This window comes from Oncorhynchus kisutch, linkage group LG24 (genome assembly GCF_002021735.2).
Source record: "Oncorhynchus kisutch isolate 150728-3 linkage group LG24, Okis_V2, whole genome shotgun sequence".
NCBI lineage: Eukaryota > Metazoa > Chordata > Actinopteri > Salmoniformes > Salmonidae > Oncorhynchus > Oncorhynchus kisutch.
Window position 1 is genome coordinate 12,682,546 of NC_034197.2, and position 25,940 is coordinate 12,708,485.

Consider the following 25,940-nt stretch of genomic DNA (forward strand, 5'->3'; position numbering starts at 1 on the left):
TTGGCGCCTGGATGGGCTTTCCTTCAAGAAATCAACACGGTGAAAACAAGCAAAAAAGTTATTCGTGATTTCTTGTTTTATTGTTAGTTCCATAGACTCCTGCGCCTAAATCTCCCCAGTTCTGTGAGCCACCGGGCTGAATCTGACAAGAGACCACATGGGGCGTCAACTGACGAGACGGCGCTCTCTGAGCTGGGCTTACGAGGGTTGAAGAATAGGGAGCAAGTTGCCAGCAGAGTAGGCTACACTACCCGAGTTCTGCGAATACATTCGCTGCTGATGCCAGGTATGTTGTTCCGTTTCCAAGGACTGCGTCGCTGAAGTCACCGGTGGAGGAGGTAAAACAAGTGCGCGGAACTAAGTTGGCCCCTGGCGAATTTTGGATGAAGAATTGTCAGAGGGTGTAGGCAACAGTTGTTATGCTCAATAATTTAACGACATAGCTAGTTGTTCGGGGTAATTTAGTTAATGGAATTGATACATCGACTGAGTCAAGTGGAGAGTCTGTGTAGTCAAGGCTATAGACTCAACGACGGATCGATCCAAAATTGAGTTATTGGCTATTGTGCGTAATAGGCTTTTATAAAACTGTTTATCAGACCGATTCACTGTAAGTAAGCAGTAGGCTACTCATTCAGAAGTAGAGCTTCATTGCCCAGCTACCCAATAATTTAGTGCGAGGGACAACATCAGCATCCCCGCGATCGATCTAGCCTCCTGCGACAACACTGACGCAGATAGTCTTGCACTACAGTCTACTATTGTATCGCAGACCGGTGAAGTTCCAATAATTCGGGATGTTCATACGGATAATGCTTTGAAATGACATTGCTCAATGAATGGAATGAAATACAAAAACACTAGTGAGCAGATTGCCTCATCTCATTATCTCTGTGCAATAGTCACATCTGCATCTTAAAAATAACTGCTTATCTCGTCTCTCAAACAACCACACAGTCTGGGACTCTAAAGATTTACAAGAGGGATTAAACATGTCCAAAACGCTTAAGAAGAAGAAGCACTGGTCCGGTAAAGTCCAGGAGTGCGCGCTATCATGGGGGAATGCCGAGGAGTTCGGCTCGGTTGTGGACGTACAAGGGGGAGCAGAGCTGGGAGAATTCCCATACCTGGGACATGTGATTACGGAGGCAATGGTCTGTCACGTCGGGAGGTTACCGAACACCGGGGACGTGCTTCTGGAAGTGAACGGCACCCCTGTCAGCGGCCTGACCAACCGAGACACCCTCGCTGTCATCCGCCACTTTCGGGAGCCCATCCGTATCAAGACCGTCAAACCAGGTATGTTTAGTGTTGTTATTACCGTTCAGAGGTTTTGCAGCCTAGGCCTACTCTTCAAAGTTATGCATTTTACCATGATGTGTTTCGTAATATGGCGTACTTGTCGTACTATGGTAACCTTGGTCTGGTCTGTGAAATCAAATTGACCCCATACGTGAGCTCTGACAACATGCATTCTTCTAGTTAACTCTCACCTGCCCCAAAGTCCACTCAGATAATCACATTCAGAAGACTTGAATTGTTGTCTTGCCCATACACACACTATGTGTTCTCCTTTCGGTGTAATCCTATTTGCCCAGGGCAGTTAATGGCCTGAGTCATAGCTGTGGGGTTAACTGGGACTGCACACGGTCTCTGGTTGGAATGGAATAAATAGTCAAGCTTGTAATTGGGCTGCGTCTTTGGCCTCCAGGATAGTGGGAGGATCAGATGTGTGTTAACCTTTATTTGTCTCCTCGACTGCTTATGCCAGTACATCACACAGTATAAACTGGGTCATTCCACCAGTTCAGTGCCTTTTGAGAAGTGACATCATTTTGTTGTTGTAACATCCTGTCATAAAGATCACATGTTAAACATGATACAAAAAAAATTCTCATCTGAAGAGGTACAAGGAAAAAGACTGTGACAAATACAGTAACAGGGAGGACTGTAACAGGGTTGATGATTTCTTCTTAAGTGAGCCAGAACTCCCCATGGGGACTAGAATCTTGTTGTGTGCAACAGGGAGGGCAATTGAATGCAAGCTGCACATGAAACAAGGTGTGAACATTTCTAGCCTGTCTTTGTAACAGGGTGGACGCGTTATGCTTGACCTGCTCCGTTTTCCACCACAAAACACCAGAAAATTGCCAAAAAAAGACTAGGAACGGCTCACCTGCTTTTACACTGTTCTCACTATTAGATGTTCAATGTTTCTTTTGAAAAACATGTATTTAAAAAGGAATTAGTTTCACCATATTAAAATGTGAATTCAGTTCATGTAACAAGGTTGACCTTCAAACGAAGGACAGACTTAAAAGAATCGCTACTCGCATGGAATCAATAATAATCTTCAGAGGTGACTTTTGTCAAAACAAAGCAACACAATAACCAGGGATTTACAAAGATGGTGAAACTCGAAGAGATTTTGGAATGAAGTGGGTGACACGGGGTTGACAGAGGGACATGTCAAAATGCTGAATTTTGGCACTTTAGCAAATCTTCATATAAAAACAAAACAGGATGAATTGACTTCGCCTTGTGGTCTATGTTAAAAGGCACTTCATTTGATATCAATTCAGTTGGTACACCATTTCTACTTAGAAATATCAACGACCCAACTTCACTCAGCGGAAACGTAGAGAAGTGGGAGACGTAGGATGCTGTAGAATGATTGTGCTAAGATCTTTGTAGTTCAGCAGAACGTGTACCTTCTAGCTTGAATCAGCGCTAGGCTATCAAATGTGCGTGTGTAATCCTCTTTGTTTGGATGGACAGATGTTGTCAGTCTTTCCCCGTCCTGCCCGGTTGCTCTTACGAAACGTCCTTGCGTTCTCCCCAGTGGCCTACATCTTCTCCATGTCAAGGACTTACTGACTTCTCGAAACCTCATGGACATTATCCCTCTCTCTCGTCTTATCTCTGTTTTACATGCATGGACGAGTGTGGTTACTGGTTTTGCGTAAACACAAGGAGACGCATGTAAATGAAGCGGGAATTGGTTGTCATACTTACACGGCAACTTGTTATGGGTGGTGGGAGGAAGTGGTACTTTTCGACGTATGTAGGGTTTTGCTGTATGGACTGTCCCAAGTAGCACCCTGCTTTTTGGGACGCAGCCATGGTCCGGGTGAAGAGACGCTCTGAAGAAACACTAGTGATGGAGGGGGGGGGGGGGGTCGATAGTTAGAATCGATAGTGTGCCTGTTATCTACCTTCCTTTCAAATGTGGGGTTTGGCAAACTGTTGCGCTTGATAGCCGTGCCAGCCGTGCCGGCCTCTACACGGTGTCGCTATCCCAGCCAGTCTCTGTGAAGTGTTTCTGTCTATCCCTCAGCCTCATGGTTAATTCACCCATCATCTATCTTTGATGGGGTCTCCATGCCTAGATGAGGCTGTCTGAGGATCTGATGTTACCAGGCCGGTGTTGTTGTGAACTCCAGTCCTGAGATGCAGGGCCTGGGTTACAGGGCTATAGACAAGTAGGGGCTGTCACACTGTAGCCTGGCTAGTGGTAACCATGGCACCACTGCCCATCTGTTGGCAGCCAGTGAGTTTATGACAACAGACACCTGAACTACACTGTGATGGTGGGGCTGGCCTGAGCTCAAAAGCTGAAGCTGGGTTGGAATCTTTAATCTGTTGCTTTGCTTACTTGTTAAAGCTATACTTTATTGCTATCGATGACTGTCTTTGTACTTTGTCTTGTCGAAGCCGGGGGTGATGAATCAATTGCCCTTGAGGGATGGATTAAGTTCTACTACAACACATACACACCTGTATGCATAGAAGTCCAATGCTCAAGTAGACTAATCTACAGTAACACATGATTGCATATCTTTGAGAATTATTGCAGTATTGCCTTATCTTAACACTTCCTCACCCTCTTAGCTTGCTCAATGCTCTCCACCTTCTCTGTTGTTTTCTCTTCTCTCTGCGCTGCTTCTCCCTCCCCATCTACCCTCCTAGGGACATGCCTTCTCATTGGTTTTCTGTTGTCTTGTGATTTCTCTCCCCTTCATTCTATTCCCTTATTGACTCTTCTCTCTCTCCCTTCCCCAGTCTCCACAGCACCACGGGTCTATCTATAATACTCTGATAGCTTATTACATTCTTGTACGTCAATGGAACAGGACATCTTCAGGATTGTGTGCAATCCAGATGCTGTGTTTGTGTGTAAATGAGTATGGGGTGGTTGATTAATACACCCTAAATTTGCACTGAAAGTGCTATGATCCCAGAAGAGCATTTCCCATCCCGTCTTCGTAACTGCATATTCTAGCCATGAGCATTACATCTGTGGCTCTGAGCCAAACAGGAGAAGAGCCAATGTGATGCTGCTCTCTCTATCTTGCTGAGTGGCTCCAGGTCAGGATTGGAAACGTAGCACACGTCCTCTCTTTAAGTAGCCAGAGGGTGTGTCCCAAATCGGACCCTATTCCCTTTTTATAGTGCACTGCTTTTGACCAAGGCCCATTTTAGAAAAGTAGTGCACTATAAATGGAATAGGGTGCCATTTCTCCCTGGACAAAAGTAGTGCACTGCAGGCCTCCCGACTAGTGTAGCAGTCTAAGGCACTGCAACGCAGTGCTAGAGGCGCCACTACAGACCCGGGCCGCGACCGGGTTAGGGGAGGGTTTGGCCGACTGTGAGGTCCTTGTCCCATTGCGCGCTAGCGACTCCTTGTGGTGGCCGGGCGCATGCAAGCTGACTTCAGTTGCCAGCTGTACGGTGTTTCCTCTGACACGTTGGTGCGGCTGACTTCCGGGTTATGCGAGCAGTGTGTCAAGAAGCAGTGCGGCTTGGCAGGGTCATGTTTCGGAGGACACGTTTCGACTCTCCTGAGTCCGTACGGGAGTTGCAGCGATGGGACAAGACTAACTACCCATTTGGATATCACGAAATTTGGGGAGAAAAATGGTTTAAAAAATTTGGGGAAAATTAAAAGAAGTAATGCATCCAGTGTTATCCTGGAATCAAAACTGATTGTGTGATCTGCTTTTGTAAGCAGATCTACATTTCGACACGTATTTGTACCCCTTTACATATTCCACATTTTGTTGTTGCAACCTGAATTAAAAATGGATTCAATCCATTTTTCTCTCACCCATATACACACAATACCCAATAATGACAAAGTGGAAACATGTTTTTAGAAATATTAGCAAATTTATTGGACATGTAATACATAAATATCTTATTTACACACAACCCTGAGTCAATACATGTTAGAATCACTTTTGGCAGTGATTACAGCAGTGAGCCTTTCTGAGTAAGTCTAAGAGCTTTGCACACCTGGATTCTTCAATCTCTGTCGTTGGGAATTGATCATCGCTAGACAACCATTTTCATGTCTTGCCATAGATTGTCAAGCAGATTTAAGTCAAATTCTAACCCGGCCACTCAGGAACATTCACTGTCTTCTTGGTTTGCAACACCAGTGTAGTTTTGGCATTGTGTTTTAGGTTATTTTCCTGTTGAAAGGTGAATTCATCTCCCAGTGTCAGGTGGTAAGCAGACTAAAGCAGGTTTTCCTCTAGGATTTTGCCTGTGCTTACCTCCATTCTGTTAAAAAAAAAAAAAACTCCTGAAAAACTCCCCAGTCCTTAATAATAACAACAATCGTACCCTTAACTTGTTGCAGCCACCACTATGCTTGAAATTATGGAGTGTGGTACTCCGTAATGTATTGGATTTGCCACAAAAGTAAGACTTTGTATTCAGGACAAGAAGTTAATTGCTTTGCCACATTTTTGCAGTATTACTTTACTGCCTTGTTGCAAACAGGATGCATGTTTTGGATAATTTTTTATGTCGTACAGGCTTCCTCCTTTTCACTCTGTCATTTACGTCAGAATTATGGAGTAGCTACAATCCTCTATTTTCTCATATCACAGCCATTCAACTCTGTAGCTGTTTTAATGTCATTGGCCTCATGGTGAAATTCCTGAGTGGTTCTCTTCCTCTGGCAATTGAGTTAAGAAGGTGCCTGTATCCTTGTAGTGACTAGTTGTACCTTTACACCATCCAAAGTGTAATTAATTACTTCACCATGCTCAAAGGGATATTCAATGTCAGACTTATTATTTTTTTGCACATCTTTGTGAGGCATTGAAAACCTCCCTGGTTGATTCTGTGCTTGAAGTTCACTGCTCAACTGAGGGACTGTACAGATAATTGTATGTGTGGAGTACAGAGATGAGGTAGTCATTAAAAAATCATGTTAAACAGTCCATGCAACTTATGTGACTTGTTATGCAAATTTTGACTACTGAACTTATTTAGGCTTGTCATAACAAAGGGGTTGAATATTTATTCACGCAAGACATTTCGTCTTTTGATTTTTAATTAACTTGTAAAAAATAAAATAAAGTGGTGTACTTTTCTTCTTCTATTGAATCCATTTGAAATGAAAACTGGAACCAACAAAATGTGGAAAAAGTCTAGAGGTGTGAATACTTTACTTTCTGAAGGCACTATGTTAAATAGCCCAGCAGTGTCTCGTTATGATAAAACCATTAATGAGAGAACCATTTCACACTGGTTTTACAATCTCCAGCCCAGCAGAGTACCGCTGCAGTGTGGTGTTTAATGTGGTTTGTCTCACAGTGCTAGTTTTATGAGATGGCTGCTCTGTTTCAACCAGTCGATGGTAGCTTTACCCAGCCAACAACGTCTGTAACTTCTGTCCGAAACTCTTAACATATTTCCGCTTCGATGGACAAAGTCTTGTATCCATTCTAACGGCTGTCTCCATACACTGGCAGGAAAGTCTTCTTCCTTCCAGCAGTGTTTTATCACCAAACACCATTTCATTATTTGTATTTGGGTAGACCGGTACCCCTTGTTCCCAGCTCACACAATGTCAGTAGGAGACAACACTACCAGAAAATTATGCTATTACAGAAGGCTCCAGCTAAGTAAATAACTAGTCTTGGTTGCCTTGTAAATGTCTGTCGCTCAGTGGGTTGTTAACCACTGTGACAGTAACAGCAATACACTGTCACACTCCTCCCAGTCGTCCCTGTTTTTTAAAGTTCGATCAAATCAAAGTTTATTAGCCACGTACACAGTTTTGCTGATATCACAGGTGTAGCAAAATGCTTATGTTTCTAGCTCCAATGCAGCAATAACTAGCAATACAATACACACATTCTCCAAAAGTAAAAAAAAATCAAATTGGGGGGAGTAATAGCTTTTCCTCGGTGGTGGTGCCTTTCACAGTGCCTTACCTAGGACAGAAACAAGACGGAGAAGGTCACAAAGTCTTACTTCCGTCATGGTGCAGAGAGGCTCACTGACAACAGGCCTGTCACAGAGGGGAGTGATACCTCTGAACTTAATTGGCTTGTAACAACGTTCTGATCTATAGCTCACCATATGATCATGGACTATGGAATTGTTAGTCATTGTAATGGTTCTTATCAGCCCTTATCAGTCATGCTCCAGTGTTTGAGGTAGAAGCATTATTACAGTCTCCCCGGCCTGCTTAGATAGGTTAGAACCTTCTCCCTTTCGTTGTTGGCCCACTGCATTCCAGATGGAACTCCACTTGATCTCATCTTCGCGTGTGCGTCACAGGAGGCTGGTGAGGGAAGGACGGGTTCAATCATTCCTGGATTGGAGTGAATGGGAGTGAATGGGATCAAGCACATGGAAACGACTTGTTTGATACCGCTCCCTTTATTCTGTTCCCGCCATTACTATGAGCCCGTCCTCCCCAATTAAGGTGCCACCAGCCGTGTATGTTACTCACGCCTTTGAGGAGGGAACACAACACCCTAATACCTCTTTCACTCCACGGGGAGTTGAGTGTATGTGACTGTAAGTGCTGGTAAGGATGACCGAGGCAGAGAATATTAGCGTTAACAGGAAATGTATTTCCTTAACACGGTAATTGTCGGGAAAAGGGGCTGGACGGAACCAGGGCAAAGAAAGTACAAGTTAGTCCCCTCTCCTACCTACCAACTACTTACCTATTCTTAGCACCACCTGGCACACTAACCAAAATACAGGGGGTGGTCCGCCCAGGTCTTACCCTACTGTGCATAGACAGAGTACATACTACGGGTATATGCATGCCCGCAGGCCTGTTGCCTAAACACTCCCAAGGTGCCTTCCTCTTCCCCCCCCAAATGAAACATAATAAGTCAAACGCAGTGAACAATTTGAATAAACTAAAAACACTAAGTCCTATGGCATGCACATACCTCTAAGTCCTATGACATACACATACCTCTGCAGGACCGGCTATAAAATACTTTACAACAACTTATACTGGGCAACAACCAACACAGGACATCAAAGAAGCTCTCCCCTAACAAAGGAACACTGGTTTTTCAAGCTGCAGAAAGAGTCGATAATTGCAGACAGCTGTATCTCCTAACGAGAGGGCGGGGTCAGATCTCCAATCTGAAATGGGGCCGACCAATCAGCTGCAACATACAAACCCAAATCAATACAGAAACTGGGGAACGTAACAGTGTGTGTGTTGTTTCATTCCCTCCTACCGGCTGCTGTCTCTGGGCTCATTCCCCAACCCTGTCACTCTCCTTCGCCCGCCATCCCACCATCCAATCCGCCCGTCTGTCCGACAGCTAGGCTGTCAGTGGGGAAGGAGGGAAGGAGGGAGGGAGGGAGGGAGTGAGAGCGAGCGGATGGGTGCGCGGAGGCCCCAGACAGCAGCAGCTGCTGTGAATACTAAAGCATCCCCCCTCCTTCTTTCCATCCCTCCCTCTCCGCTCCTGACACGGCCGACTCCTGCAGCAGCTCTCGCTCAGAACTAAGGGGATTTTTATATAGGCTGTGTTCATCTTTTATTGTAGTCGCATTCCAGGTCATTTGCATTGCAGTCGAGCTACGCAGACGATCAGATCTGGTCGGGAGAAAGTGTTTTAACTTCGAGCACATCTCAGAAGATTACTGTGTTTTTCATTTGCTTCCTGAGAAGTTCTAGAAACACTTTTAGGCATTCTCCAGACATCGGATCATCTGCACAGTGTGCAATAGAGACGGCCTGGAATGTGGCCCGTACTTCAACTCCTCCGTTCCCACATTACAGAGCATGAGAGACCCACTGAACCCTCTCACAGGACGAGAGGAGGAAAGGGAACCAGGGAAGACATAAGAGGCTCTGTGGTGCCAGTCTATTGGCCCAACACTTGTCATTCCCATCAAAGCTGCCTGGCGTTTAAAATATATTCCACTGTCCACTGTTTGTTTGCCTGGCAGGGAACAGACTTTTAATAACTAGTGGCGAACCGGACAGCGTGTGTGGGAGCCCACGTTGGAAACCTAACAAAGATGCAGAGTGACACGGGTGTCCCGGGCACTTGTTATTTATCCCTGTTTTATTGTCCTGTCTGTCACTTTGAGACCGTCAGCATGGTAATGAATAGGGCCTGCAGCAATGATGACGTTTTAACATGATCTGTGGTCTCTTCTATCAGCCACATTGTCCGAAGGGGTGGGGGGGGGATGACTTGGCAGGCCGGGTGTTTGCAGACAGGAGATGTCTGCTGCTTTCACTAATGCCCCCTTAATTTCTCTGACTGAGGGAGTGGAGTGGCCGTGCCACGGTGTGGTGTCAGGAGTAGCAGCCGTGTCTCTCGGTACGTAGATGCCTGTGGAAGTGCAGTACAACACGCGCACGCTGTCTCTTGTCTGTTAATTGACCCAACCCCCATGCAGTGAAGCATCATGGCTGTAGTTTATTCCCCTGGAGATGAGGTGAGGTCAGCCTTGTAAATGGTCAGTATAAATAACACATTCTGTCACAGGGCACATTATCCCCAAGCTTAATGGTAAAGCGTAAGAGTCAATGGCCTGGGAATATAATGCAGCTGTTCTGTTAAGACAATGCATCCTGGGACAGATATCTAGTCACGTAGGGAAATGTTTCCCTTTTCCTATACCTCCCTTCATCCGTGGACAAACAAACGGGGGTCTGTCATTCCCCTGTGCAGCAGAGTGAGCTCTGTCATGGACACCCTGATAAGCAGCTTTCAGGCTAATGGCTTGATGCTTGGAGAGACAGGTACACGGTGGGAGGCTGGGGGTGCTATCACAGCGCTAGCAGCTGTGTGAAGCTGTGCCTTTTGAGCAGTGACGTCGACCTCGGACAGAAGCACACAATGATGAATTTCTGTTCGTCTCATGAAGGTGGTGACAGACGGTGCTTATTCACAGCCAGCTGCTTTTAAAGGGAGATAAGGAAGTGGAGAGTGGAAGGGAAACGAAGGAGGGAGAGCAGGGAAGATTGGATGGCGTGTGCACTGCACAGAGGGGCGGATCTCAAGTAAGATGATCACTTTATTGGTCAATTGCACACAAGGTCCAATCGAAAGCTTTACTGCTTTTATAAACAATTTGAAACCTCTAAAATGGTATTTGGAGAACACCAAAAACAAACTAAATTTACTCCAGCCATTATTACCTTGGCTGCTGTAGCTTCATTCCCCTCAGTTGATAAGGGACATAAACATTCTACGCACTAGCTCAGCACTGGGATTAAAAACTCCAATTTAGTTTCATGTCAAGTCAAACAGCAGTTACTGAGCCATCTTCCAACCCTGCACTGTTTTGAGAGGAAACTTGCGTTGTTTACTGCAGCCAGGATAACAGCCTTCCCGCCCGCTCCGAGGCGTCAACGTGGTCCTAAAGCCAGCATCTTGACTGGAGTAGTGTAGAGAAGCTAGCTAAGCTAGTCAGCTTCAGCTAGCTCGACTAATTTATGCCACATGCTGCGCTTTCTCCCCAACCCCATTCAGATGAAACAATTGCCTACCTGTTGGTTGTTCCTTGTAGCCTAGCTACTCCTTCTCATTTCACGCATTGCATTAGTGTACTGTCACTCCTCTTGTACGCATTGAGCTTCTTTGCCAGTTTGATTGGCCAACATGAACAACAAGCTACATGTGAATGCTACCAGTCTTTTTATGGGGTGCACACCATGCACGTCATAACTACATTCAAGTTTGTTTTATTCAATTCATGATTTGAAACGTCAAAGGTCCTTATGCAAACAAAAATAATGAACAATGAACACAATTGCTTTTTTTTCTATGGCAATTTGAATGCACGAGATCCTGAGGCCCGTTGCCGTGCCATTCATTCGCTGCCATCTCCTCATGTTTCAGCATCATAATGCCACGGCCCCATGTCGCATGGAACTATACACGATTCCTGGAAGTTGAAAATGTCCCAGCTCTTCCATGGCCTGAATACTCACCAGACATGTCACCCATTGAGCATGTGTGGGATGCTCTGGATCGACGTGTACGACAGCGTGTTCCACTTCCTGCCAATATCCAGCAACTTCACACAGCCATTGAAGAGGAGTGGGACAACATTCCACAGGCCACAATCAACAGCCTCATCAACTCCATGTGAAGGAGATGTGTGAGGCAAATGGTGGTCACACCAGATACTGACTGGTTTTCTGATCCACGCCCCTATCTCTTTTGAAGGAATCTGTGATCAACAGAGGCTTAGCTGTATTCCTAGTCATGTGAAATCCATAGATTAGGGCCTCATGAATGAATTACAATTGACTGATTTCCTTATGAATTGTAACTCTGTAAAATCTTTGAAATTGTTGCATGTTGCGTTTAAAAAAAAATATTTTTGTTGTGCGTAACAATGTCACGTGGATATTTTAATTGCATTTAGAAAAAGGCCTTTTCGGTGTTAAAATGAGCCTATTTATTTCATACTTGCACAAGTATTCAAATAATAATGTCCTTTCGGATATTCTAGTAACTCGGTCTGACTCCCGAGTACGAGATGCCCTTCTACACTGCAGAGGCACCGAGGGTCATTGGAAGCAGAGGCAGCTGGCATCTCTGCCCACATAATCTCCTGACCAGAACGTTTCCCATGGAAGTAGATGCAGAGATTATAGAGGGATTAGAAATGCAAATATACAGAGCGAGGGAGAGGATGTGACTGAGAGGGTGGGGTTGCTTCTCTGTACACACACACACACACACACACACACATACACGTCTATAATAAAATTAGTTTGGACTCCTCCCCAGCCTGACTAACACTCCCCTCGACACCCCACCACTAGAGAACAGGCACAGTTGGCTCTTTGGATTCGTAATATCTGCAAATAACTCTCTCAGCCCCCCTTGTGAGCCGCCAGTGAGCGCACGTGCATAAGAATGAGAAATTAAGGCCGAGATGAGGATTATTTCTTCAGTTCTAGTGGCCTTTTGAGGGGAGATGCAATTAGAACAATGGGATTTGTGGCGCTTTTTATTCCTGCAGGCTGGGGCTTGATGTTGTCATCGATTCTCCTTTCCTCAGTCATCATTCTGATGTCCACAGATGTTCCTTAGTTACCACCCACCCTGTCCTGCTCTGTGATGTTGCAGGTGTTCCGCCCTGCCGGTTGTATTTTTAGAGCTCTTTTTGTTTTCTTTGATTCATTCTCCCGCTCTGTTCTCTTTCTCCGGGATTGGTTGGTGTTGTTAGGGAGAGATGGGCCCGAAGCTGTCTTTGTCTGGCCCCGCGGCTTCCTGCTTGCTTTGTGCTCCTCCTGACTGTGGTAATAAAACCACTGAACTACAGAGAGATGGTTCTCGATCTCAGGCCTGGCAGGGCCGTGTTGGACCACGGCCCTGCCCGTCTAGGCCTCGATTGTCTCTGTGGTCTGTGCCAGGCTGCCAGCTCAACCCACTCAGCTGTTTGTCACTGCCACTCTACCTTGAAGAATCGATTTGAGTCACTCTGGTGGCGGTATCCATGGTTTCCTCCAGGACCAGAATCAAACATAAGAAAGCCACATCAGCCTACCTTCAAATTAACCACCACCCGCTCAGGACCTCGGACTGGAGCGAAGGTTCAGCTTCCAGCAGGACAATGACCCTAAGCACACAGCCAAGACAGCGCAGGAGTGGCTTTGGGACAAGTCTGAGTGTCCTTGTGGCCCAGCCAGTGCCGCGACTTGAAACCAATCGAACATCTCTGGAGGGACCTGAAAATAGCTGTGCAGCGACGCTCCCCATCCAACCTGACAGAGCTTGAGAAGATCTGCAGGGGAGAAACTCCCCAAATACAAGTGTGCCAAGCTTGTAGCGTCATACCCAAGACGACTCGAGGCTGTAATCGCTGCCAAAGGTGCTTCAACAAAGTATTGGAACTATGACAATGCGATAACGGTTTTTGCTTTGGGCTATTGTGTGTAGATTTGAGGGGGGGAAATACAATTGAATCCATTTTAGAATAAAGCTGTAACGTTAGAAAATGTGGAAAAAGTCAAGGGGTCTGAATACCTTCTGAATGCACTGAATCTTTTGTCACCCTCTGAATGAGACAAACACACAATCTGTGTCTCAAGGCTTCAAAATCCTTCTTTAACACCTCCTCCCCACTGATTTTTTTAAAGTGCTTTTAACAAGTGACATCAATAAGGGAGCATAGACTGATCAAGTGAATCCAGGTGAAAGATATGTTATGGAAAGATTGTGTTCTTAATATTTTCTGGTATTTTTATAACACAATGCCCACTTAACCTGGAAGCCAGGTTAATGTTTTGGAGGAAACACAGTACAGCTGGTAACTAAAGTCAGCGAGCGTGAGCCCGGTCGCTAGTGCGCGATTGAACAAGGACATCCCTGCCGGCCAAACCCTCCCCTAACCCGGACGACGCTGGGCCAATTGTGCGCCGCCCCATGGGTCTCCTGGTCGCGGCCAGCTGAACCTGGACTTGAACCCAGAATCTCTAGTGGCACAGCTAGCACTGCGATGCAGCGCGTTAGACCACTGCGCCACTCGGGATCCCTGTCCTGGTAGTTTTAAAGGGTCTCTTTCACATTTCATTGGTATGTTGTCTACCATTGTGAGCCGGCAGACTGGAAGACAACATGTTGCGACAGCACACACAACCTCTTTATTCAGTCCACGATTTGTCATTTCCTATTCTTCACTAATAGGCACGACCCTCCTGATGAATTGCAGATTGTTTTGTGGCTACAGCTGTTGTCAACTCTGATTTGGGCCCAGTGCCAACCATGAGAACTTTTTAAGGGTGATGTGATGTCTGGTTATATTGTAGCATGCTGGCTATCCTGCCCATTGCATCCTCATAAAGTCTCCCACTGGACAGATGAAGGAATTAGGCCACAGTTTGCACCACAGGACACAAGTACGTGGTGGGAAAATGGTTAATGCTGCCGGACCGCAGAAAATCGAAGGCTCTGGGAAAGGAAAGCTCCACTCAGATTTATTATTACCAATCTCTATGGGGTTACCTGGAGTCGGTGGAGGACGTGAGCTTCATTTCTAAAACCTGTCATGTCATTGGATTGGTGTATTGCCGGGGGAGACAAAAATACTGCAGAGTCCCAATGCTCCAGTTAGATAAGTGTCCTCATCAGAATTCATGGATGCCAGAAATCCTGCTCAGGCCATTTGGTTGGCCTTGCATTTGAGGTTTTCTAACAGCTTATTGATCGGTCCAATCTCAGCCTGTTAAGCCTGCATCCATAGCATAGCGGTTGGACCCCTGGTCTCCATGTGGAAGGACACACACACACACCAAAAACAATTGTGGAGCTGCAAAGAATTCCTGATAGCAACAGGGTTAATTGTGTGTTTTCTCAGCAAGTATACACTGACTATACCAAACATTAGGAACACCTTCCTAATATTGAGTTGCACCCCCCTTCACTCAGAACAGCCTCGATTTGTCGGGCATGGCTCTAATGCTTCCCACAGTTAGGTCCACCATCAATTTGGGTGGTGGACCTCATTTAATACACGCGGGAAACTGTGGTGCGTGAAATGGGTGCGGCTGGGAACCATACTCCATTCAAAGACACTTAAGTATTTTATCTTGGCACATACACGATCCATGTCTCTATTGTCTTAAGGCTTCAAAATCCTTCTTTAACCTGCTTCCTCCCTTTTTATCTACACTAACTAGAAGTGGATTTAACAAGTGACATCAATAAGGGATCACCAGACAGACCAGCTATTCTTAATTGTTTTCTATGTTTCCTGGTAGTTTTAAAGTGTATCTTTCACATTTCATTGGTATGTTGTTGTCTACCACTGTGAGCCGGCAAGACTGGAAGACACACAACCTCCTTTATTCAGTCCACAATTGTCATTTCCTGTTCTACACGGCCCTCCTGATGAATTGCAGATTGTTTTTGCTTCTGAAAAGAGGAGGCCTTTATATAATCAGATGAAAGCACAAGGCTGGATGGCCTCTCTGTAGCTCGAGCTCAGTTCAACTTCACAGGGCCCCTCTTCACTAGCAGCACCCCTCGGTACCGGGGCCTCTAAGGGCCTTTTTAAACTCGATAGTCCTTTTGAGATTGGCCCTTTACAACTGTATTGGTCAAAGGGAGAAGATGAGAGGTGGCTCTATGTATTGTCCCTGTGATTATGTGACTGTTGGAGTGCCCATTAACAGTTCTCATTCAGCACTTCTAATGCTGGAGAGACTGGGGATCCGGATCACTGATTGCCTCTGCATATGATGGCACAGCATGAAAACCATTTTGTCTTTCATGCACCCTTCTTCACAGACGGCACACTCTTTCTCTCTCCTTCTATGATGGTGTGGATCCTTCAGATGTGTTGACTAGTCGGGAACTTACATGCACTGTCTAAGACAACCTGTCACGGTTGGATGACCCAATGGTTGTTCCAGGAGAGCCATGTCTCCCCCCCCCCCCTCCCCCACGTTCCCTCCTCTTGATCATTGAGTCTCTCTGCTCTCCTCGTTTCCCCTGAGAGAGGATTCTAGTATTGTAAGCAGCATATGTACATTTTGCCTTCAATTGACTTTTTATCAGCAACAATGTGTCACGAGAAATAGATCTGTCAGCACTGATGGCAGCAAGTAAGTTCTCCCAAGGTGCTTTTCAAAAAAGCCCTTCAGATATAATTGTGTACGTGCCAAGCAGTTTTAACACAATGCGTTTTTTAAGGACAAGCTGGAAAATGTCACATTTATTTGAAGAACAAGAAGCATTACTGTAGTATCTGCTAGTTTATTATTATCTGTAAAGTGATTGAAACATTGCATAGACAACAATGACATGCCTTGTCTAAACATGTTTCAGAGTACTGTAACATAAGTCCCCGTGTTTGTAAAAATATAGCTCCTTTGCATATCATGAGTACAAAGACGAGACTAATATTTGTGGGGAATTGAGTCTTGTAAGGAATGCAGATATTTAGAGTTTGATGGCGGTGAGAACAGAATGTGCTTCTGGGAAGCTGTACTCGACACAAGAGAAGTGTATTGTTACCAACAGGTGTTCTGGCAGCCAGTTCACATTGTTTCCATTTGGCTGTTGGAGCTGTGAGGAGCACAAGATGTCCTCTATTTCACGGAAACACGGTCTTACTTAGTCTTTTTAATTCTCAGGAAAAGGAGAAGTGTTTTCCTCTGTACTTTTAACTGTATTTTCTCATAATAAGCTCCATAGAGTGTGTAGGAGCAGCGTCTTTTCTTTGTTGAATATCATAGCGACAAGCTGCCGCACAGTATTTGACCCAGGTATACAGATCTGAAGTGTTGTGATTAGACGTCGACCGATTATGGTTTTTCAACGCCGATACCGATAATTGGAGGACCAAAAAAGCCGATACCGATTTAATCGGCCGATTTATTATTTTTATATATATATATTTTTATATATTATATATATATATATATATATATATATATATATATATACATTAAAATAATAATAATTAAATAAATAACAAATATATTATATATATATATATATATATATATATATACATTAAAATAATAATAATTAAATAAATAACAAAAACATGTATTTGTGACAATTACAACAATACTGAATGAACACTTATTTTAACTTAATATAATACATCAATAAAATCAATTTAGCCTCAAGTAGATAATGAAACATGTTCAATTTGGTTTAAAAAATGCAAAAACAAAGTGTTGGAGAAGGACGTAAAAGTGCAATATGTGCTATGTAAGAAAGCTAACATTTCAGTTCCTTGCTCAGAACATGAGAACATATGAAAGCTGGTGGTTCCTTTTAACATGAGTCTTCAATATTCCCAGGTAAGAAGTTTTAGGTTGTAGTTATTATAGGACTATTTCCCTCTATACCATTTGTATTTCATTAACCTTTGACTATTGGATGTTCTTATAGGCACTTTAGTATTGCCAGTGTAACAGTATAGCCTCCATCCCTCTCCTCTGTCCTCCCTGGGCTCGAATCAGCAACACAACGACAACAGCCGCGACATCGAAGCAGCGTTACCCATGCAGAGCATGGGAAACAACCACCCCAAGGCTCAGAGCGAGTGAAGTTTGAAACGCTATTAGCGCACGCTAAATAGCCAGCCATTTCACTTTGGTCACACCAGCCTCATCTCTGGAGTTGATAGGTTTGAAGTCATAAACAGCACAATGCTTGACGCACAACGAAGAGCTGCTGGCAAAACACACAAAAGTGCTGTTTGAATGAATGTTTACGCGCCTGCTTCTGCCTACCACCTACCAGATACTTGTATGCTTGTATGCTCAGTCAGATTATATGCAACACAGGACACTCTATATAATATCTAGTAATATCATCAACCATGTGTAGTTAACTAGTGATTATGATTGATTTTTATAAGATAAGTTTAATGCTAGCTAGCAACTTACCTTGGCTTACTGCGTTTGCATAACAGGCAGTCTCCTTGTGGAGTGCAACGAGAGAGAGGCAGGTCATTATTGCGTTGGACAAGTTAACTGTAAGGTTGCAAGATTGGATCCCCCGAACCGACAAGGTGAAAATCTGTCTTTCTGCCCCTGAATGAGGCAGTTAATCCACCGTTCCTAGGCCGTCATTGAAAATAAGAATGTGTTCTTAACTGACTTGCCTAGTTAAATAAAGGTTAAATAAAGATTAAATAAAGGAGGAATAAAAAATAAAAAATCTGATTATTATAACTTGAAATCGGCCCTAATTAATCGGCCATTCCGATTAATCGGTCGACCTCTAGTTGTGATTCACAACATTGAAGAATGCTTTGACTCTCGGTAAGGTGGTGTTAGGTGTTCATACTTTACCCACATCATACAGACCTGGGCCCGGTTTCCCAAAAGCATCTTAAGCATAAGTTCGTTAGAACCTTCATCAGGGCGTCTTTAAATTTCCATCAGTCTTTTTTTGATTCATGTTGCATTTTTAAAATCGATCGTAATCTAACGCCTGGCTTAGACCAATCGTAGAACAGGTGGGTGCGTCGTTGGGTCACAGTTCCCCGTCCCACGTCACTTTACACAAAGTCTCAGCCAAATATAGGATACGGTCATGAAAATCCTAGAAAAGTATTGACATTTTGAAATAGTCTTTCCCAGTTTTTGGGAAAATTATAAAATCCCCAAAGTTTGGGGAAAAACGTGGAAATTAATCTAATTTATTTAGGCACAGTTTCCTTTTTAATAAATTTGCACAAAATTCAAAATTATATCAGCCAGGATCACCTGCAGGGATCGTCTGAGACCAGCCACCCAGGTAGCTGAGGAAGCAGTGGGTTTGCACAACCCGAATAAATTGTGTACAAACTGTCAGAAACCATCTCAGGGAAGCTGATCTGCGTGCTTGTCATCCTCACCAGGGGCTGGACTTGGTGGTAACCAACTTCAGTGGGCAAATGCTCAACTTTGATGGCCACTGGCACGCTGGAGAAGTGTGCTCTTAACTGACGAATCCCGGTTTTAACTGTACCAGGCAGACCGTGTGTATGGCGTTGTGTGGGCGAGCAGTTTGCTGATGTCAACGTTGTGAACAGAGTGCCCCATGGTGGTGGTGGGGTTATGATATTGGGCAGGCATAAGCTACGGACAATGAACACAATTGCTTTTTTTTCAATGGCAATTTGAATGCACGAGATCCTGAGGCCCTTTGTTGTTGCCTTTGTCGTGCCATCACCTCATGTTTCAGCATCATAATGCACGGCCCCATGTCACAAGGATCTGTACTCACTAGACATGTCACCCATTGAGCATTTTTGGTGTGCTCTGGATCGACGTGTACAACGGCATGTTGCAGACAATATCGAGCAAATTCGCGGAGCCATTGAAGAGGAGTGGGACAATATTCCACAGGCCACAATCAACAGCTTGATCAACTTTATGCGAAGATGATGTGTCGCGCTGCATGAGGCAAATGGTGGTCACACCAGATGCTCACTGGTTTTCTGATCCACAGCCCTAACTTTTTAAGGCATCTGTGACCAACAGATATGCATATCTGTATTCCCAGTCATGTGAAATCTATAGATTAGGGCCTAATGAATTTATTTCAATAGACTGATTTCCTCATATGATCTGTAACTCAGTTAAATCTTTTGAAATTGTTCCATGTTATTTTTGTTCAGTGTACATTATTAAGCTATTCATATGATTTCAATTAAATAGTAAATCAATTTATTGTTTTCGGCGAAAAATGATTCACATCGCCATTGTATTAGTTGGTATTCGGTTGACTGGAATCAAGTGAATAAAAAAAATGAGGGAATCGTGAACATTCATTTTTAAGAAATAAGATTTCGATGTAGCATTTTCTTTTGGATTATGTGGCTTGTTTTGTAGATACTTCCAGTTGATTTGGGCATCAAATGTATGGGACATTGCAACTGAATCGATGCTGGTCAGTCAGCCTTCAAAGTAGACGCTTGTAAGGTAAATGTGACCAAACTAGAAAAGGTACATTTTCACGAAATTTTGTGGGCTTGCTTCAGTTCAGTAAAACGTTTTGTAGCCTACCATGGCCGTTCGATACATTTGAATGATCTAATTATTTAAAACGGCATATAAAGTATGTGGTGGTAATGTTGCGGTGTTTTACATAAAGAGTGGTCAACCGTCCTCCCAGGAGAGCTAATGGGTGTGCAGGCTTTTATTCCTGTCCCCCTCTGACAAACAACATTTTGGAAGTGAGCTGCTAAACCGGACCTTGATCAACTGGCTCTGATGTGTTTGAGCAGAGCTTGATCAGAAGCCTGTACACCCAGTAGCTCTCCAGACTGAGGGTTGACCACGTGTTTTATACATTTCCGAACGGGTATTCTACTTGATACAATATTACGCTAACTTTTTATGCGTATATAGAGACGCCGCCCATTGTTGGTCATGGAAATGTGGTTATAACTCGAAGTCATGGTACGGTCATGAAATTCCATCTCTGTGTGTATGAACCCTGTAGAATGAAGACGTTTCTCTGTTTCTCTGTGACCGCCGGCAACGTAATAGTTAAATATAAATAGCCTAAAAAGTTTGCATTCCAATCCCTCAGAAACAAACCAGTTCAAGACTGGGTATCGGTCTCTGTTTACATACCACTTAGGTATGTAAACAGATTGGTATGAGGAGGTCTGACGTCTCTAGAGCCACAGAAGCTGTAGAACTGGGCCACAGAAGCTGTAGGACTGGGCCACAGAAGCTGTAGGACTGGGCCACAGAAGCTGTAGGACTGGGCCACAGAAGCTGTAGGACTGGGCCACAGAAGCTGTAGGACTGGGCCACAGAAGCTGTAGGACTGGGCCACAGAAGCTGTAGGACTGGGCCACAGAAGCTGTAGGACTGGGCCACAGAAGCTGTAGGACTGGGCCACAGAAGCTGTAGGACTGGGCCACAGAAGCTGTAGGACTGGGCCACAGAAGCTGTAGGACTGGGCCACAGAAGCTGTAGGACTGGGCCACAGAAGCTGTAGGACTGGGCCACAGAAGCTGTAGGACTGGGCCACAGAAGCTGTAGGACTGGGCCACAGAAGCTGTAGGACTGGGCCACAGAAGCTGTAGGACTGGGCCACAGAAGCTGTAGGACTGGGCCACAGAAGCTGTAGGACTGGGCCACAGAAGCTGTAGGACTGGGCCTGAACTGCATTCCAATCCTTCAGAAACAAACCTGGTCAAGGCTGGGTATCGGTCTCTGTTTACATACCACTTAGGTATGTAAACAGATTGGTATGAGGAGGACTGACGCCTCTAGAGCCACAGAAGCTGTAGAACTGGGCCTGAACTGCATTCAATCCCTCATAACCAAACCTGGTCAAGGCTGGGTATCGGTCTCTGTTTACATACCACTTAGGAATGTAAACAGATTTGTATGAAGAGGTCTGATGCCTCTAGAGCCACAGAAGCTGATGACCTGGGCCACAGAAGCTGATGAACTGGGCCACAGAAGCTGATGAACTGGGCCACAGAAGCTGATGAACTGGGCCACAGAAGCTGATGAACTGGGCCACAGAAGCTGTAGAACTGGGCCACAGAAGCTGTAGAACTGGGCCACAGAAGCTGTAGAACTGGGCCACAGAAGCTGTAGAACTGGGCCACAGAAGCTGTAGAACTGGGCCACAGAAGCTGTAGAACTGGGCCACAGAAGCTGTAGAACTGGGCCACAGAAGCTGTAGAACTGGGTCTGAACTGCATTCCAATCACTCATAAACAAACCTGTTCAAGGCTGGGTATGTCTCTTACCTGCCCCCCGTCCCCCTCTCTGTCGGTCGCGGTCTGTCTTGCTTTCTGTTTCTCCCTCTCTTTCTCTCTTTCTCTCTGACCTGATTGAAGCACTCAGGAGGAAATGAGAGCGGCAACAGTGTGGCCGGGAAACAGCAATGACTGTAGCTGTAAAGCAACAGGGAAGCAGCCCGTCCGGTCCAAGGCTGATTTGAGGAGAGGACTATTAGGGTGACGTCCTCTGCCAAGACTGCAAATGAGCTCTGTGTGTTTCTGTTCTGTGGGGCTCCTGAGGGTCTGGGAGATGAGCCCAGCTCTTTCACTGATTCAACACTTCTGCTGACAGACCGAGGCTGGCAGCCTCTACGGCTTGGCAGAGCAGAGGGGACATAGGGGCAGTGATGGATAAAATTGAGATCCTTCAAGACAGCCAACCTCTCCCGAGCTCTGTCCTGGAGAAGTTGCTCTGGACATACAGTGCCTTCAGAAAGTATTCACACCCCTTGACTTATTCCACATTTAGTATTCACTAGTGATTTGACATTTTTGGCCGATACAGATATCCAATATTTTTCTTGCCCCTAAAAAACGATACCGATATAACAAAAAAGCAGCCTTTTAAGCATTCTAGTACAGTTAAATAGTTAACACACACACATGGACACAGCGGTCTAAGGCACAGCATCTCATTGCAAGAGGCGTCACTGTAAATAAACATTTGTTCTTCACTGACTTGCCTAGTTAAATAAAGGTTACACACCACACCACACTGACCAAAAAGTTGTTTTGTTGGCATTTACGTACAGTTGAAATCAGAAGTTTATATACACTTAGGTTGGAGTCATTAAAACTTGTTTTTCAACCAATCCACAAATTTCTTGTTAACAAACTATGGTTTTGGCAAGTCGGTTAGGACATCTACTTTGTGGATGACACAAGTAATTTTTTCACAGACACAGACAGATTATTTCACTTATAATTCACTGTATCACAATTCCAGTGGGTCAGAAGTTTACATACACTAAGTTGACTGTCCCTTTTAAACAGCTTGGAAAATTCCAGAAAATGATGTCATGACTTTAGAATTTTCTGATAGGCTAATTAACATCATTTGAGTCAATTGGAGGTGCACCTGTGGATGTATTTCAAGGCCTACCTTCAAACTCAGTGCCTCTTTGCTTGACATGATGGGAAAATCAAAAGAAATCCGCCAAGACCACAAAACAAAGTGTAGACCTCCACAAGTTTGGTTCATCTTTGGGAGCAGTTTCCAAACACCTGAAGGTACCACGTTCATCTGTACAATCAATAGTACGCAAGTATAAACACCATGGGACCACGTAGCTGTCATACCGCTCAGGAAGGAGACGTTCTGTCTCCTAGAGATTAATGTACTTTGGTGTGAAAAGTGCAAATCAATCGCAGAACAACATCAAAGGACCGTGTGAAAATTCTGGAGGAAACAGGTACCAAAGTATCTATATCCACACTAAAGAGTCCTATATCGACAACCTGAAAGGCCGCTCAGCAAGGAAGAAGCCTCTGCTCCAAAACCTACATAAAAAAGCCAGACTACGGTTTGCAACAGCACATGGGGACAACGATCGTACTTTCCTCTGGTCTGATGAAACAAAAATAGAACTGTTTGGCCATAATGACCATCGTTATGTTTGGAGGAAAAAGGGGGATGCTTGCAAGCTGAAGAACACCATCCCAACTGTGAAGCACATAGGTGGAAGCATCTTGTTGTGGGGGTGCTTTGCTGCAGGAGGGCCTGGTGCACTTCACAAAATAGATGGCATCATGAGGATGGAAAATCATGTGGCTATATTGAAGCAACATCTCAAAACATCAGTCAGGAAGTTAAAGCTTGGTCGCAAATGGGTCTTCCAAATGGACAATGACCTCAAGCATACTTCCAAAGTTGTGGCAAAATGGCTTAAGGACAACAAAGTCAAGGTATTGGAGTGGCCGTCACAAAGCCCTGAACTCAATCCTATATAAAATGTGTGGGCAGAACTGAAAAGGTGTGTGCGAGCAAGGAGACCTACAAACCTGACTCAGTTACACCAGCTCTGTCAGGAGGAATGGGACAATTCACCCAACTTATTTTGGGAAGCTTGTGGAAGGCTACCCAAAATGTTTGACCCAAGTTAAACAATTTAAAGCCATTCCTACCAAATCCTAATTGAGTGTATGTAAACTTCTGACCCACTGGGAATGTGGTAAAAGAAATAAAAGCTGAAATAAATCATTCTCTCTACTATTATTCTGACATTTCACATTCTTAAAATCAAGTGGTGATCCTAACTGACCTAATGACAGGGAATTTTTACCTGGATTAAATGTCAAGAATTGTGAAAAACTGGGTTTAAATGTGTTTGGCTAAGGTGTATGTAAACTTCCGACTTCAACTGTAAGTCCCCATTACCAGTAAAACATAATCAAAACGTATTTCTTTCGCGTACTTGCTGTGCTGTTCCGTTGTTCATTTCTTCAGTTGTTTCATTCTCAACCAGGATTTCTATGAAACACCTTTTTGGGTCTTTGTCTGTCAAAAAAGATACACGTTAAATATCAGAAGTGTCTAACACCTATTTGACGTGTCAAATAAGCTTGTTGACCAATCAGGACCTGAATAAGACTGTGCATCAGATAATTTAACATGTTCATACATTTTTTATGTAGTTATTACATATTGATTACACGATCACTCATATTTCATATGTCATAATGATTCATTGATACGTATGCTATGATGCTGGTAAAGTTGTCTCGCGCACCTACAGTGCTGGTCATTAAAAAAAACCTAGCTAGCTCATGGATACAAACAATGTTCTTCCCCAAGAACATGGCAAAACATCTGTTTCAGTAGCCATATGGTTAGCTAGCTAAGTATATAGCTAGGTGTCAAAATCTAAAATAACCCTAATTTATAAGACAGTTCTTACTTGATTAATGGAGGTCGGACCCATCTATGTGAAGCTAGCCACAATAAGGATTAGCCATAATAGTGGACTTTTGGATTCCTAAATAAGCAACCAGTGTATAATTTGCCTTGTGTTTTAGGTTAATGTCCTGCTGAAAGGTGAATTTCTCTCCCAGTGTCTGTTGGAAAGCAGACTGAACCAGATTTTGCGCTAGGATTTTGCCAGTGCATATCTCTATATTTTGTTTCTTTTGATCATCAACTCCATAGACCTTGGCTATGACAAGCATACCCATAACATGATGCAGCCACCACCATGCTTGGAAATATGAGAAGTGGTACACAGTGATGTGTTGTTGGATTTGCCCCAAACAACGGTTTGTATTCAGGACAAAAAGTACATTTCTTTGCCACTTTTACTTCAGTGCCTTATTGCAAACACAATACATATTTTGCGATATTTGTATTATGTGCAGGCTTTCCTTATTTTCACTGTTATTTAGATTAGTATTGAGGAGTAACTACGATGTTGTTGATCAATACTCAGTTTTATCCTATTACAGCCATTAAACAATGTACTTCTCCTTTGTAGTGACTGGGCGTATTGATACACCATCCAAATTGTAATTAATAATTTCACCAAGCTCAAATGGATATTCAATGTCACCTGTCTAGGTGCTCTTCTTTGTGAGTCATTGGAAAACATTTTAATTACTTGTTACTTGTATTTCTTCTTCATATCCATATTCTTTAAAACGGCATTGTTGGTTAGGGGCTCGTAAGTAAGCATTTCACTGTAAGGTGAAATACCTGTTGTATTCGGCACATCTGACTAATACGATTTGATTTGGTCTTTGTGAGAATTTGCTCTAAACAATGATAGTTTACTATAAACATAAATAGACTACTAGCATAATGTACTTTCCATGATCCTATCACTGTACTGATATTCAGCCTGACCGACCTCCCTCCGCCAGTTGTCCATATTCTACTCTGGTCTATGTAAAGTGAGACCTGTGTTGTCCTCACTACTCACACTGAGGCCTCCAGCTGACTAGGCATTTCGTGACAGACTGGTCACAGCATGGCTCTCCCAGGGAGGGAAGGTCTCTACACCTGGCTGTCCCCCCCCACTCTGCCAAGATCCAGGAGGGCCCGGCTGCCTGTCAAAGCCCAATTTATGGCCATCTCCGCCCCCACAGAATAGGTATCCTCCATTGCTAGTAGGTACACACATAATTGAATGGTGTATGGAGATAAGATTCGGGCAGACTACTGGCTGAGTGAGTTCCAGGTCTGCACTCTGCAGTACCTGTGTTTCTCTCTCTCGCTCTCTCTCGTTCTCCCTCGCTCTCTCTCGTTCTCCCTCGTTTGTTCCATCAGCCTGTTTGTTTACTCTGATTTATCACAGCAATCCAGCATGTGCCATGATATGTAAATATGTGACCAGCTTTATTGTCTCCAAGCAAATAACAGCATTAGCCTGAAAGTTTGTATGCATGATGATGATCACGGCCCTCAGTCACTGCTTCCTCAGCTCCTTCCACTGCTA

At 44.2% G+C, this 25,940-nt stretch overlaps 1 protein-coding gene and 1 long non-coding RNA gene across 5 annotated transcripts in view; one reads left to right on the forward strand and one right to left on the reverse strand.

The window, feature by feature from the left end:
- LOC109869451 (membrane-associated guanylate kinase, WW and PDZ domain-containing protein 3) overlaps positions 1 to 25,940 on the forward strand; it is a 187,238-nt gene continuing 161,298 nt past the window's right edge. For all 3 annotated transcript variants that reach the window (XM_031803530.1, XM_031803531.1, XM_031803532.1), the window contains exon 1: positions 1 to 1,299. In XM_031803530.1, coding sequence (XP_031659390.1) covers positions 993 to 1,299 — 307 coding nt within the window. In that variant the 5' untranslated portion in view covers positions 1 to 992. The remainder of the gene's footprint in view (positions 1,300 to 25,940) is intronic.
- LOC116356863 (uncharacterized) lies at positions 6,882 to 8,394 on the reverse strand. Of its 2 annotated transcripts, none has more exons than XR_004205162.1 (3): positions 8,237 to 8,394; positions 7,378 to 7,615; positions 6,882 to 7,232 (listed from the first exon to the last, which is right to left on the reverse strand). It is a non-coding gene; the product is annotated as an uncharacterized LOC116356863 (long non-coding RNA). The 2 variants fall into 2 exon arrangements; XR_004205161.1 differs by having other exon boundaries at positions 7,378 to 7,585; positions 8,237 to 8,388.